General features: G+C 41.8%; 1 protein-coding gene across 25 annotated transcripts in view; it reads left to right on the forward strand.

Annotated features, from left to right (window-relative positions):
• The window catches only part of LOC138637428 (titin homolog), a 1151517-nt gene that overhangs the window by 741103 nt on the left and 395444 nt on the right, over positions 1 to 14970 (forward strand). For all 25 annotated transcript variants that reach the window (XM_069726100.1, XM_069726106.1, XM_069726124.1 and 22 more), the window contains 2 exons: positions 3182 to 3229; positions 9271 to 9315. In XM_069726100.1, coding sequence (XP_069582201.1) covers positions 3182 to 3229; positions 9271 to 9315 — 93 coding nt within the window. The remainder of the gene's footprint in view (positions 1 to 3181; positions 3230 to 9270; positions 9316 to 14970) is intronic.

Consider the following 14970-nt stretch of genomic DNA (forward strand, 5'->3'; position numbering starts at 1 on the left):
CTACCTTGGTCTCTCCATTTTTCTGCAATTCTGGGTTCCATCCTCGTTTCTCTTCAGGACAGGTTGAGTCTTCGGACTGTCCTGGTGTGGATTCTGTGGTGGACAGGTTGCAGCAGATCTGGACTCAGGTAGTGATACCGTGCCGCACAAGAGGTTGGTACACAAAATGAGAATGCTTGGTCTGGGGGAAAATGTGTGTAAATGGGTTAGTAACTGGCTTAGTGATAGAAAGCAGAGGGTGGTTATAAATGGTATAGTCTCTAACTGGGTCGTTGTGACCAGTGGGGTACCGCAGGGGTCAGTATTGGGACCTGTTCTCTTCAACATATTCATTAATGATCTGGTAGAAGGTTTACACAGTAAAATATCGATATTTGCAGATGATACAAAACTATGTAAAGCAGTTAATACAAGAGAAGATAGTATTCTGCTACAGATGGATCTGGATAAGTTGGAAACTTGGGCTGAAAGGTGGCAGATGAGGTTTAACAATGATAAATGTAAGGTTATACACATGGGAAGAGGGAATCAATATCACCATTACACACTGAACGGGAAACCACTGGGTAAATCTGACAGGGAGAAGGACTTGGGGATCCTAGTTAATGATAAACTTACCTGGAGCAGCCAGTGCCAGGCAGCAGCTGCCAAGGCAAACAGGATCATGGGGTGCATTAAAAGAGGTCTGGATACACATGATGAGAGCATTATACTGCCTCTGTACAAATCCCTAGTTAGACCGCACATGGAGTACTGTGTCCAGTTTTGGGCACCGGTGCTCAGGAAGGATATAATGGAACTAGAGAGAGTACAAAGGAGGGCAACAAAATTAATAAAGGGGATGGGAGAACTACAATACCCAGATAGATTAGCGAAATTAGGATTATTTAGTCTAGAAAAAAGACGACTGAGGGGCGATCTAATAACCATGTATAAGTATATAAGGGGACAATACAAATATCTCGCTGAGGATCTGTTTATACCAAGGAAGGTGACGGGCACAAGGGGGCATTCTTTGCGTCTGGAGGAGAGAAGGTTTTTCCACCAACATAGAAGAGGATTCTTTACTGTTAGGGCAGTGAGAATCTGGAATTGCTTGCCTGAGGAGGTGGTGATGGCGAACTCAGTCGAGGGGTTCAAGAGAGGCCTGGATGTCTTCCTGGAGCAGAACAATATTGTATCATACAATTATTAGGTTCTGTAGAAGGACGTAGATCTGGGTATTTATTATGATGGAATATAGGCTGCACTGGATGGACAAATGTCTTTTTTCGGCCTTACTAACTATGTTACTATGTTACTATGTATGTTACAATTTGACCTTGTCCCAGGAGAAGGCTCAACTTTTTGCTAATCGCAGACGCCGTGTGGGTCCCCGACTTCGTGTTGGGGATCTGGTTTGGTTATCTTCTCGTCATATTCCTATGAAGGTTTCCTCTCCTAAATTTAAACCTCGTTTTATTGGTCCGTATAGGATTTCTGAGATTCTCAATCCTGTGTCCTTTCGTCTGACCCTCCCGGACTCCTTTTCCATACATAATGTATTCCATAGGTCGTTGTTGCGGAGATACGTGGCACCTATGGTTCCATCTGTTGAGCCTCCTGCCCCTGTTTTGGTGGAGGGGGAATTGGAGTATATTGTGGAGAAAATTTTGGATTCTCGTGTCTCTAGATGGAAACTCCAGTATCTGGTTAAATGGAAGGGTTATGCTCAGGAAGATAATTCCTGGGTTTTTGCCTCTGATGTCCATGCTCCAGATCTTGTTCGTGCCTTTCATGTGGCTCATCCTGGTCGGCCTGGGGGCTCTGGTGAGGGTTCGGTGACCCCTCCTCAAGGGGGGGTACTGTTGTGAATTCTGTGGCTGAATTCACTCCTGTGGTCACAAGTGGTACTGCAGCTTCTGGGCTTCCTCCCTCAGGTGTTCTGGTGAGCTCGTTGGCTGCCTTGTTATTTAACTCCACCTGATTCTGTCTTCCTTGCTCCTTGTCAATGTTCCAGTGTTGGATCTGAGCTTCTGGATCTTTCCTGTGGCCTGTTGCTCTGCTTAGATAAGTGCTTCTTTGCTTTTGTTGCTGTTTTTTCTGTCCAGCTTGTCTATTCGTTTTTGCTGGAAGCTCTGAGACGCAAAGGGTGTACCGCCGTGCCGTTAGTTCGGCACGGTGGGTCTTTTTGCCCCCTTTGCGTGGTTTTTTGCTTTAGGGTTTTTTGTAGACTGCAAAGTTCTCTTTGCTATCCTCGCTCTATCTTGAATATCGGGCCTCACTTTGCTGAATCTATTTCATCCCTACGTTTTGTCTTTTCATCTTGCTAACAGTCATTATATGTGGGGGGCTGCCTTTTCCTTTGGGGTATTTCTCTGAGGCAAGTCAGGCTTGTATTTCTATCTTCAGGCTAGTCAGTTCCTCAGGCTGTGCCGAGTTGCATAGGTAGTGTCAGGCGCAATCCACAGCTGCCTTTAGTTGTGTTTAGGATAGGTTCAGGTATTGCGGTCTACAGAGATTCCACGTCTCAGAGCTCGTTCTATTGTTTTTGGGTTATTATCAGATCACTGTATGTGCTCTGATTGCTGGCACACTGTGTTACTGGATTGCCTTCATAACAGGACACGCTGATGACACACTGATGGTAAGAATGGACACGCTGATGACACACTGATGGTAAGAATGGACACACTGATGACACGCTGATGGTAATAATGGACACACTGATGACACGCTGATGGTAAGAATGGACACACTGATGACACACTGATGGTAAGAATGGACACGCTGATGACACACTGATGGTAAGAATGGACACACTGATGACACGCTGATGGTAATAATGGACACACTGATGACACGCTGATGGTAAGAATGGACACACTGATGACACACTGATGGTAAGAATGGACCCGCTGATGACATACTGATGGTAAGAATGAACACGCTGATGACACACTAATGGTAAAAACAGACACACTGATGCATAATACTTATGATACTGGTACCATGTTTCACCTATGTGTTTAAACACAGTTGTGGTTGAGGCATTCTAGTGTTTTAATGATTGATCGCTGATCCATGTTGATCAATTTAAGCATATTAAAAGATAAACGGAAAAACTATTGTAGAAGTTGTCTATTTAAGTTTCTTTAATATTTTGTTGATCTAGTTTATTTATTATTATTTATATTTTTAGAAACACCATTGAAAACAGATGAAGGAAAACTGGAAAAGCCTAAAAAAGGTATTGTGTATACATTCCAAAGAGTGCAGCAGCACACTTTATGCACTAAGATACTGTATATGCAGGCATTGAATATGTAAAATTACAGCTATATAGAATATATTTATAAAATTAAGTTAATTAGCACAAAAATTGGCTAAATCATGGGTGCCTACCAGCCACAAGGAAGCATATTTTTCTATCAGGCATTTCTATGAGGCATATCTCTTCCTGGCCAATAATCTACACATTTTAAAGGGCAGTTAAGATGGAATCCTAATTATGCCAATTAAAAATAGCAGTAGGTGCTCATACAGACCCCAGTGATTTTACTTGCACACAAAAAAAATGGGCTCAGTTTTGAGTTTTTGATCAGATTTTCATCAGGATTTACTCATTTTTTCGTATGAACAATACCAATGAAGGTTTGTCAAGCTTCTACCAAACAGTCCATTAAAAATGGACTGAATCCATGAGATGGCTGATTTTTTTTTTCACAGACCTATAGACTTACATTGGCAAGTCTGATCTGCTACTTGGATGAAAATCGGATATGTCTTTCTGACTTTGTGTGGAGGTCTGAAAAATTATATGGACACGTAAAGAGCCACAAAGATTGTAATAGATATAAGTGGTAACCATGAAAAACATGGCTAAAACTTCGTGCATGAAAAAGTGATGACTAAATAAGTCCTCAGACTGATGGAAAGAGTGCTCAGCCAAAGAAAGACGCACTCACTAGATCCAATTGAACACTACCAGGACACATAAAAGCTAACCGTTAGAGTACCTCCTAAAAAATGAAGTGTGAACAGGTGTCAGCTGCTGCGAACGTATTATATATAATAAATTATATACAGTGTTCTGCTTTAGTATCTAAATATAATATTGTATTGGCATTATGGAAAAGTTCTAATGTGTGTGCCTACATACAGTATTTACATCAGAAAAATATTTTACAAGTATGGATATGTTGGCAGGAAAAATCCTGCGCAAAATGTAAGCATTTTTGCTGCATTTTTTATCCATTTTTAAGGCTTTTTTCCCATTTATTAAAGTGAGTGGAAAACGCTGAAAGAGTTGACATGCTGCAGATTTGAAAGTCCTTAAAATCTACACTTAAGAATAGCTGCATATGCATGAGATTTCAGAAATATCATTCACTTTGCTAAGACAGTAAAATGCTGCATTTTTAAATCCAAAAATGTGCAGAAAAACAGCAATAGCATAGCGTGTGAGCATAGTCTGATATGGAACAAAATGCTGCAAAGTAAAAATGTTGGTTGCAATTGGGTATATTTTTAAACATCACTATAAAATCTAAATAGAGTAGCGTTATGTTGTATATAGTTAAAATATAACTTTTAATATTTTCACTTTAAAATGATTAACATGACATATAAACAATTTAAAAAATGTGTCCTACCGGATGTAAAGTGTAAAGACAATAATAATATACAGGGATGAAGCAGACAGCTAGGATTTTAAGTCCAATATCTTACCTAAAAGAAATATATTCTTTATAGCAATTTATTGTGAAAGGAAAAAGCAATCATGCCTCTGACAAACCAGTGCCCTCTAGGATAAATATAAATATGGATGGGGAGCTCCTTGATAGATACTGAGAACCATCAGGTAAGCATCAATCAACAGATTATAATACAGTGGGGCAAAAAAGTATTTAGTCAGTCAGCAATAGTGCAAGTTCCACCACTTAAAAAGATGAGAGGCGTCTGTAATTTACATCATAGGTAGACCTCAACTATGGGAGACAAACTGAGAAAAAAAAATCCAGAAAATCACATTGTCTGTTTTTTTAAAATTTTATTTGCATATTATGGTGGAAAATAAGTATTTGGTCAGAAACAAAATTTCATCTCAATACTTTGTAATATATCCTTTGTTGGCAATGACAGAGGTCAAACGTTTTCTGTAAGTCTTCACAAGGTTGCCACACACTGTTGTTGGTATGTTGGCCCATTCCTCCATGCAGATCTCCTCTAGAGCAGTGATGTTTTTGGCTTTTTGCTTGGCAACACGGACTTTCAACTCCCTCCAAAGGTTTTCTATAGGGTTGAGATCTGGAGACTGGCTAGGCCACTCCAGGACCTTGAAATGCTTCTTACGAAGCCACTCCTTCATTGCCCTGGCGGTGTGCTTTGGATCATTGTCATGTTGAAAGACCCAGCCACGTTTCATCTTCAATGCCCTTGCTGATGGAAGGAGGTTTGCACTCAAAATCTCACGATACATGGCCCCATTCATTCTTTCATGTACCCGGATCAGTCGTCCTGGCCCCTTTGCAGAGAAACAGCCCCAAAGCATGATGTTTCCACCACCATGCTTTACAGTAGGTATAATGTTTGATGGATGCAACTCAGTATTCTTTTTCCTCCAAATACGACAAGTTGTGTTTCTACCAAACAGTTCCAGTTTGGTTTCATCAGACCATAGGACATTCTCCCAAAACTCCTCTGGATCATCCAAATGCTCTCTAGCAAACTTCAGACGGGCCCGGACATGTACTGGCTTAAGCAGTGGGACACGTCTGGCACTGCAGGATCTCAGTCCATGGTGGCGTAGTGTGTTACTTATGGTAGGCCTTGTTACATTGTTCCCAGCTCTCTGCAGTTCATTCACTAGGTCCCCCCGCATGGTTCTGGGATTTTTGCTCACCGTTCTTGTGATCATTCTGACCCCACGGGGTGGGATTTTGCGTGGAGCCCCAGATCGAGGGAGATTATCAGTGGTCTTGTATGTCTTCCATTTTCTAATTATTGCTCCCACTGTTGATTTTTTCACTCCAAGCTGGTTGGCTATTGCAGATTCAGTCTTCCCAGCCTGGTGCAGGGCTACAATTTTGTTTCTGGTGTCCTTTGACAGTTCTTTGGTCTTCACCATAGTGGAGTTTGGAGTCAGACTGTTTGAGGGTGTGCACAGGTGTCTTTTTATACTGATAACAAGTTTAAACAGGTGCCATTACTACAGGTAATGAGTGGAGGAAAGAGGAGACTCTTAAAGAAGAAGTTACAGGTCTGTGAGAGCCAGAAATCTTGATTGTTTGTTTCTGACCAAATACTTATTTTCCACCATAATATGCAAATAAATTCTTAAAAAAACAGACAATGTGATTTTCTGGATTTTTTTTTCTCAGTTTGTCTCCCATAGTTGAGGTCTACCTATGATGTAAATTACAGACGCCTCTCATCTTTTTAAGTGGTGGAACTTGCACTATTGCTGACTGACTAAATACTTTTTTGCCCCACTGTATATAAAAATGGAATAGTCTCACCCATGTGCGAAGTAAGGAATCAACCTCCCCCCGCCCGTTGTAGCAGAGTCATAGCAAACTGCGTAGAGTCGGATTGCCACAACCTGCTACAGCCTTGTGCATTTATGGTGGTAATGTATCCCACCATTAACATAAACCCAGAGGCCTCATTAACTTTACGTTCTGCTATTAATAAACATAAAACACATGAACTACTCATCATAACTAGTAGAGAAGTGAGGATCAGGCAAAATTCAATTTGCCTCTAAGAGCAGATTTTCCTGGGAAATTTGATTTGTAGAGAAGCTATTCTCCACAATTGAATGTCTCTTATTATGCTCGGGGGTCTCTCCAGACTCCAATGTATAATACACATAAGATATGAGCAATGGAAAAACAAATCCTTATACTTACCTTACTTCTCAAATCTGTGGTCTCTCCACCCCTTGCCATTAACCCATTCGATCCTTGTTGCATCTTCTTATCGGCGCTACGAGTTCTGAAATAGGGCCTTGATATCATGAGTTCTGAAAAGTCATAATTTTATGACATCATATGTGACCTTACAAGCTGCCATCAGAAGAGGCAACAAAGACCAAGAGAGGAGCTGAGGGACTGAAGAGGTGTAATATAAGGCTTTTTAACCATTTATGGTTCAGAAACATGTCTTCCAGTGGCCACTATTTTGGTAAATCCACATGGAAGCGGAGTACTAGAAATCTGCATTTTGACAAATGGTTATATTTGTGACATTCAAGTAGAATTCAAATCCAATAGGTTTTCTGGATAACTTGTACTATACATGCTATAATAAAACAAATAATTATTTATTTAGTTTTCCAGTCATTACCAAAGGGTAGGGGTGACTATTTTTTTACTGCCTACCAGTAGATCTGACATGCTGGCTCAGCACCAATAAAAATTGAGTTCCATGTAAGTGTCACAAGTAGTGTTGAGCGATACCGTCCGATACTTGAAAGTATCGTTATCGGATAGTATCGGCCGATACCCGAAAAATATCGGATATCGCCGATACCGATATCCGATACCAATACAAGTCAATGGGACATCAAGTATCGGAAGGTATTCTCATGGTTCCCAGGGTCTGAAGGAGAGGAAACTCTCCTTCAGGCCCTGGGATCCATAGGGATGTGTAAAATAAAGAATTAAAATAAAAAATATTGATATGCTCACCTCTCCGGCGGCCCCTGAACTCAGCGCGGGTAACCGGCAGGCTTCTTTGTTCAAAATCAGCGCTTTTAGGACCTGAGAATCACGTCCCGGCTTCTGATTGGTCGCGGGCCGCCCATGTGACCGCCACGCGACCAATCACAAGCCACGACGTCACCGCAAGCTATTAACGCGCTCATTTTTAAAAATGAGCGCGTTAATGACTTTCAAAGACGTACCGGCTTGTGATTGGTCGCGGCCACGCGACCAATCACAAGCCGCGACGTCACCGCAAGCTATTAACGCGCTCATTTTTAAAAATGAGCGCGTTAATGACTTTCAAAGACGTAGCGGCTTGTGATTGGTCGCGTGGCCGCGACCAATCACAAGCCGGTACGTCTTTGAAAGTCATTAACGCGCTCATTTTTAAAAATGAGCGCGTTAATAGCTTGCGGTGACGTCGCGGCTTGTGATTGGTCGCGTGGCGGTCACATGGGCGGCCCGCGACCAATCAGAAGCCGGGACGTGATTCTCAGGTCCTAAAAGCGCTGATTTTGAACAACGAAGCCTGCCGGTTACCTGCGCTGAGTCCAGGGGCCGCCGGAGAGGTAAATATATCAATATTTTTTATTTTAATTCTTTATTTTACACATCTCTATGTATCCGATACCGATACCCGATACCACAAAAGTATCGGATCTCGGTATCGGAATTCCGATACCGCAAGTATCGGCCGATACCCAATACTTGCGGTATCGGAATGCTCAACACTAGTCACAAGATGAATTTCATAAAAGCTTGACGTTTCATCGATGTCACCCATGAGCCATGGCAGGTTTTACTGGGTAATATCCTGAGCATATTTTGGCTGCAATTTAGAAGACCTATGGAAAGAGAGACATTTGGATAGATTAGGTAAAACTTATAAGTTGATCCAAACCCTATAATACTTTACCAACATCCGCCATAATGCCAATACCAATTTAAGATGTAAATGCCCCGAATATACACATGGATATACAATGTTCAGTGTATGCATATGTAAATTTCCCTTGTAATGAACCCCCTTTTCCCTAGACTCTTTTAGATCTATTGGTAAATAATTTTCGATATACACATTTATTTTCAGAACATTTTTCATAAGTTTTTGGTATAACTTGAACAGAGAAGAACATAATATAAAATGTTATTGGTAGAATTAATTCAGAGCATAAAATATAGGATTTACTTCAATCTTGGGAATTTATATGCTAATGTTTCAAAATAGGAAATTGTTTCTAAATTCAGTTTACTCAAGCTTCAATCAAAAATAAAATGCACCACTTTGACCTGTACCAGTTGGTTCTTCAGAGCTAGTTATATTCCTTTTGAAATACAAAGAGCTGTTTTTGACAGTTGTAAAGAAAATAATAAATCATTGAGCTGATGTTTCCGAATGATAGAAGTTGGCTGTAAAACTTTTATGAGCCATAGAGACATCAAGAGAAATTCCCTATAGCCTTCAATGACAACCGAAAAAAATATATAAAATCTACATTTATGTCTTCTTTGCATTCATACTATTTGAATTAAATACTTATATCTAATTTAACATTTTAGGCATCATTTTGTTTTTTTGCAGTACCATTGAAAACAGTGAAAAAAGCTCCAACTGAGAGAAAGAAAGGTAAGTGCAACAACTACTCTGCATGTAAGTTATCCAAAAAGTCAAGTGAAGACCACCATTTCTCTTTCAGTGTCGTAAATGCTATTTTACTTTGCAGTCCTTTCAATAAGTAGCCATACATGTAATGTATGGAGTGTGTCTAATGCTTAGGGAATTCACATCATGCACTTATTCTATTTTTGGGCAAATGGCAATATTTTAAATGGAGACAGTAAGATGTACAGTAGGGAAAAAACGTATTTAGTCAGCCACCAATTGTGAAAGTTCTCCCACTTAAAAAGATGAGAGAGGCCTGTAATTAACATTACAGGTAGACCACAACTATGAGAGTCAAAATCAGAAAGCAAATCCAGTCAAAATCAGAATGCAAATCCAGAAAATCACTGCCAGGGCAAGAAGGAGGGGCTTTGTAAGAAGCATATGAAGGTCCTAGAGTGGCCTAGCCAGTCTCCAGATCTCAACCCCATAGAAAACCTTCGGAGGGAGTTGAAAGTCTGAGTTGCCCAGCAATTGGCCCAAAACATCACTGCTCTAGAGGAGATCTGCATGGAGGAATGGGCCAACATACCACCAACAGTGGGTGCCAACCTTGTGAAGACTTACAAAAAACATTTGACCTCTGTCATGGCCAACAAAGTATATATAACAAAATATTGAGATTATCTCTTGTTAATGACCAAATACTTATTTTCCTCCATAATTTGCAAAATACATCTTGCCAAATCAGACAAGGTGATTTTCTGGATTTGTTTTCTCATTTTAACTCTCATAGTTGTGGTCTACCTATGATATCAATTACAGGCCTCTCTCATCTTTTTAAGTAGGAGAACTTGCACATTTAAACAACTCGTATATAATTGTCAGAGGGATTATTCATATATATCTCACAGATATCCACTCTATTTTTAAAATATAAACCTTTATTAAATCTTAATAAGTATAATTATAAACAACACACCAAACACCACAAGAAAGAAAACAACCAGGGGCGTGCCTACCCCTACACTGGCCTAGCTGACCTTACCTATTTGCGGAGGTTGGCACCCTAAAAACCTGCGCAGTGGCGCCCCCGCTCCTCGACGGCTCACCCTGCTCACCCTATAGGGCCCTATAGTGGCAGGGGGTGAAGAAGATGGTGAATAGGCAGGTTACATAGTTACATAGTTACATAGTTATTAACGTTGAAGGAAGACTATATGTCCATCTAGTTCAACCCATAGCCTAACCTAACATGCCCTAACATGTTGATCCAGAGGAAGGCAAAAAAAACCCATGTGGGAAAGAGTAAGCTCCACATTGGGGAAAAAAATTCCTTCCCGACTCCACATACGGCAATCAGACTAGTTCCCTGGATCAACGCCCTATCAAGGAATCTAGTGTATATACCCTGTAACATTATACTTTTCCAGAAAGGTATCCAGTCCCCTCTTAAATTTAAGTAATGAATCACTCATTACAACATCATACGGCAGAGAGTTCCATAGTCTCACTGCTCTTACAGTAAAGAATCCGCGTCTGTTATTATGCTTAAACCTTTTTTCCTCCAACCGCAGAGGATGCCCCCTTGTCCCTGTTTCAGGTCTATGATTAAAAAGATCATCAGAAAGGTCTTTGTACTGTCCCCTCATATATTTATACATTAAAATAAGATCACCCCTTAGTCTTCGTTTTTCCAAACTAAATAGCCCCAAGTGTAATAACCTATCTTGGTATTGCAGACCCCCCAGTCCTCTAATAACCTCGGTCGCTCTTCTCTGCACTCACTCCAGTTCAGCTATGTCTTTCTTAAACACCGGAGACCAGAACTGTGCACAGTATTTTAAGTGTGGTCGAACTAGTGACTTGTATAGAGGTAAAATTATATTCTCCTCATGAGCATCTATGCCTCTTTTAATGCATCCCATTATTTTATTTGCCTTTGTAGCCGCTGCCTGACACTGGCCACTGAATTTAAGTTTGTCATCCACCCATACACCCAGGTCTTTTTCATTGACGGTTTTGCCCAGAGTTTTAGAATTAAGCACATAATTATTAGTGTTGAGCGATACCGTCCGATACTTGAAAGTATCGGTATCGGATAGTATCGGCCGATACCCGAAAAATATCGGATATCGCCGATACCGATATCCGATACCAATACAAGTCAATGGGACATCAAGTATCGGAATGTATCCTCATGGATCCCAGGGTCTGAAGGAGAGGAAACTCTCCTTCAGGCCCTGGGATCCATATTAAAGTGTAAAATAAAGAATTAAAATAAAAAATATTGTTATATTCACCTCTCCGGCGGCCCCTGGACATCAGCGGGAGGATCCGGCGTCCGGCACGGCTTCTTTCTTCAAAATGCGCGCCTTCAGGACCTGTGGAATGACGTCCCGGCTTCTGATTGGTCGCGTGCCGCCCATGTGACCGCCACGCGACCAATCAGAAGCCGCGACGTCATTCCTCAGGTCCTAGAAGGCGCTCATTCTAGGACTTTAGCTGAGGAATGACGTCGCGGCTTCTGATTGGTCGCGTGGCGGTCACATGGGCGGCACGCGACCAATCAGAAGCCGGGACGTCATTCCACAGGTCCTGAAGGCGCGCATTTTGAAGAAAGAAGCCGTGCCGGACGCCGGATCCTCCCGCTGATGTCCAGGGGCCGCCGGAGAGGTGAATATAACAATATTTTTTATTTTAATTCTTTATTTTACACTTCCGATACCGATACCCGATATCACAAAAATATCGGATCTCGGTATCGGAATTCCGATACCGCAAGTATCGGCCGATACCCGATACTTGCGGTATCGGAATGCTCAACACTAATAATTATACATCTTATTACTTCTACCCAAATGCATGACCTTACATTTATCCCCATTAAAGCTCATTTGCCATTTATCAGCCCAAGCTTCTAGTTTACATAAATCATCCTGTAATATAAAATTGTCCTCCTCTGTATTGATTACCCTGCAGAGTTTAGTGTCATCTGCAAATATTGAAATTCTACTCTGAATGCCCCCTACAAGGTCATTAACCCCTCTGTGACCTTAGACGTACTATCCCGTCGAGGTGCCCTGGGCTTATCTGACCCTGGACGGGATAGTACGTCATAGCCGATCGGCCGCGCTCACGGGAGGAGCGCGGCCGATCGCGGCCGGGTGTCAGCTGCTTATCGCAGCTGACATCCGGCACTATGTGCCAGGAGCGGTCACGGACCGCCCCCGGCACATTAACCCCTGGCACACCGCGATCAAACATGATCGCGATGTGCCGGCGGTGCAGGGAAGCACCGCGCAGGGAGGGGGCTCCCTGCGGGCTTCCCTGAGCCCCCCGCAGCAACGCGATGTGATCGCGTTGCTGCGAGGGTCTCACCTCCCTCCCTGCTCCCTCCAGCCCCGGATCCAAGATGGCCGCGGATCCGGGTCCTGCAGGGAGGGAGGTGGCTTCACAGAGCCTGCTCAGAGCAGGCACTGTGAAGGCTGCAGCGCTGCATGTCAGATCAGTGATCTGACAGAGTGCTGTGCAAACTGTCAGATCACTGATCTGTGATGTCCCCCCCTGGGACAAAGTAAAAAAGTTAAAAAAAAAATTTCTAAATGTGTAAAAAAAAAAAAAAAAAAAAAAAAATATTCCAAAATAATGAACAAAAAAAAAAATATTATTCCCATAAATACATTTCTTCATCTAAATAAAAAAAAAAAACCCAATAAAAGTACACATATTTAGTATCGCCGCGTCTGTAACGACCCGACCTATAAAACTGTCCCACTAGTTAACCCCTTCAGTAAACACCGTAAGAAAAAAAAAAAAAAAAACGAGGCAAAAAACAACGCTTTATTATCATACCGCCGAACAAAAAGTGGAATAACACGCGATCAAAGTAAAGATATAAACAACCATGGTACCGCTGAAAGCGTCATATTGTCCCGCAAAAAACGAGCCGCCATACAGCATCATCGGCAAAAAAATAAAAAAGTTATAGTCCTGAGAATAAAGCGATGCAAAAATAATTATTTTTTCTGTAAAATAGTTTTTATCGTATAAAAGCGCCAAACCATAAAAAAATGATATAAATGAGGTATTGCTGTAATCGTACTGACCCGAAGAATAAAACTGATTTATCAATTTTACCAAACGCGGAACGGTATAAACGCCTCCCCCAATAGAAATTCATGAATAGCTGGTTTTTGGTCATTCTTCCTCACAAAAATCGGAATAAAAAGCGATCAAAAAACGTCACGTGCCCGAAAATGTTTTCAGTAAAAACGTCAACTCGTCCCGCAAAAAACAAGACCTCACATGACTCTGTGGACCAAAATATGGAAAAATTATAGCTCTGAAAATGTGGTATTGCAAAAAATATTTTTTGCAATAAAAAGCGTCTTTCAGTGTGTGACGGCTGCCAATCATAAAAATCCGCTAAAAAAACTCGCTATAATAGTATATCAAACCCCCCTTCATCACCCCCTTAGTTAGGGAAAAATAAAAAAAAATGTATTTATTTCCATTTTCCCATTAGGGCTAGGGCTAGGGTTAGGGCTAGGGTTAGGGTTAGGGCTAGGGTTAGGGTTAGGGCTAGGGCTAGGGTTAGGGCTAGGGTTAGGGCTAGGGTTAGGGCTAGGGTTAGGGCTAGGGTTAGGGCTAGGATTAGGGCTAGGGTTAGGGTTAGGGCTAGGGTTAGGGTTGGGGCTACAGTTAGGGTTGGGGCTAAAGTTAGGGTTAGGGTTTAGATTACATTTACAGTTGGGAATAGGGTTGGGATTAGGGTTAGGGGTGTGTCAGGGTTAGAGGTGTGGTTAGGGTTACCGTTGGAATTAGGGTTAGGGGTGTGTTTAGATTAGGGTTTCAGTTATAATTGGGGGGTTTCCACTGTTTCGGCACATCAGGGGCTCTCCAAACACGACATGGCGTCCGATCTCAATTCCAGCCAATTCTGCGTTGAAAAAGTAAAACAGTGCTCCTTCCCTTCCGAGCTCTCCCGTGTGCCCAAACAGGGGTTTACCCTCACATATGGGGTATCAGCGTACTCAGGACAAATTGGACAACAACTTTTGTGGACCAATTTCTCCTGTTACCCTTGGGAAAATACAAAACTGGGGGCTAAAAATAATTTTTGTGGGAAAACAAAAAGATTTTTTATTTTCACGGCTCTGCGTTATAAACTGTAGTGAAACACTTGGGGGTTCAAAGTTCTCACAACACATCTAGATAAGTTCATTGAGGGGTCTAGTTTCCAATATGGGGTCACTTGTGGGGGGTTTCTACTGTTTAGGTACATTAGGGGCTCTGCAAACGCAATGTGACGCCTGCAGACCAATCCATCTAAGTCTGCATTCCAAATGATGCTCCTTCCCTTCCGAGCCCTCCCATGCGCCCAAACGGTGGTTCCCCCCCACATATCAGGTATCAGCGTACTCAGGACAAATTGGACAACAACATTTAGGGTCCAATTTCTCCTGCTAACCTTGGAAAAATACAAAACTGGGGGCTAAAATATAATTTTTGTGGAAAAAAAAATATTTTTTATTTGCACGGCTCTGCGTTATAAACTGTAGTGAAATACTTGGGGGTTCAAAGCTCTCACAACACATCAAGATGAGATCCTTAGGGGGTCTACTTTCCAAAATGGTGTCACTTGTGGGGGGTTTCTACTGTTTAGGTACATTAGGG

This window comes from Ranitomeya imitator, chromosome 5 (assembly GCF_032444005.1).
Source record: "Ranitomeya imitator isolate aRanImi1 chromosome 5, aRanImi1.pri, whole genome shotgun sequence".
Classification (NCBI taxonomy): domain Eukaryota; kingdom Metazoa; phylum Chordata; class Amphibia; order Anura; family Dendrobatidae; genus Ranitomeya; species Ranitomeya imitator.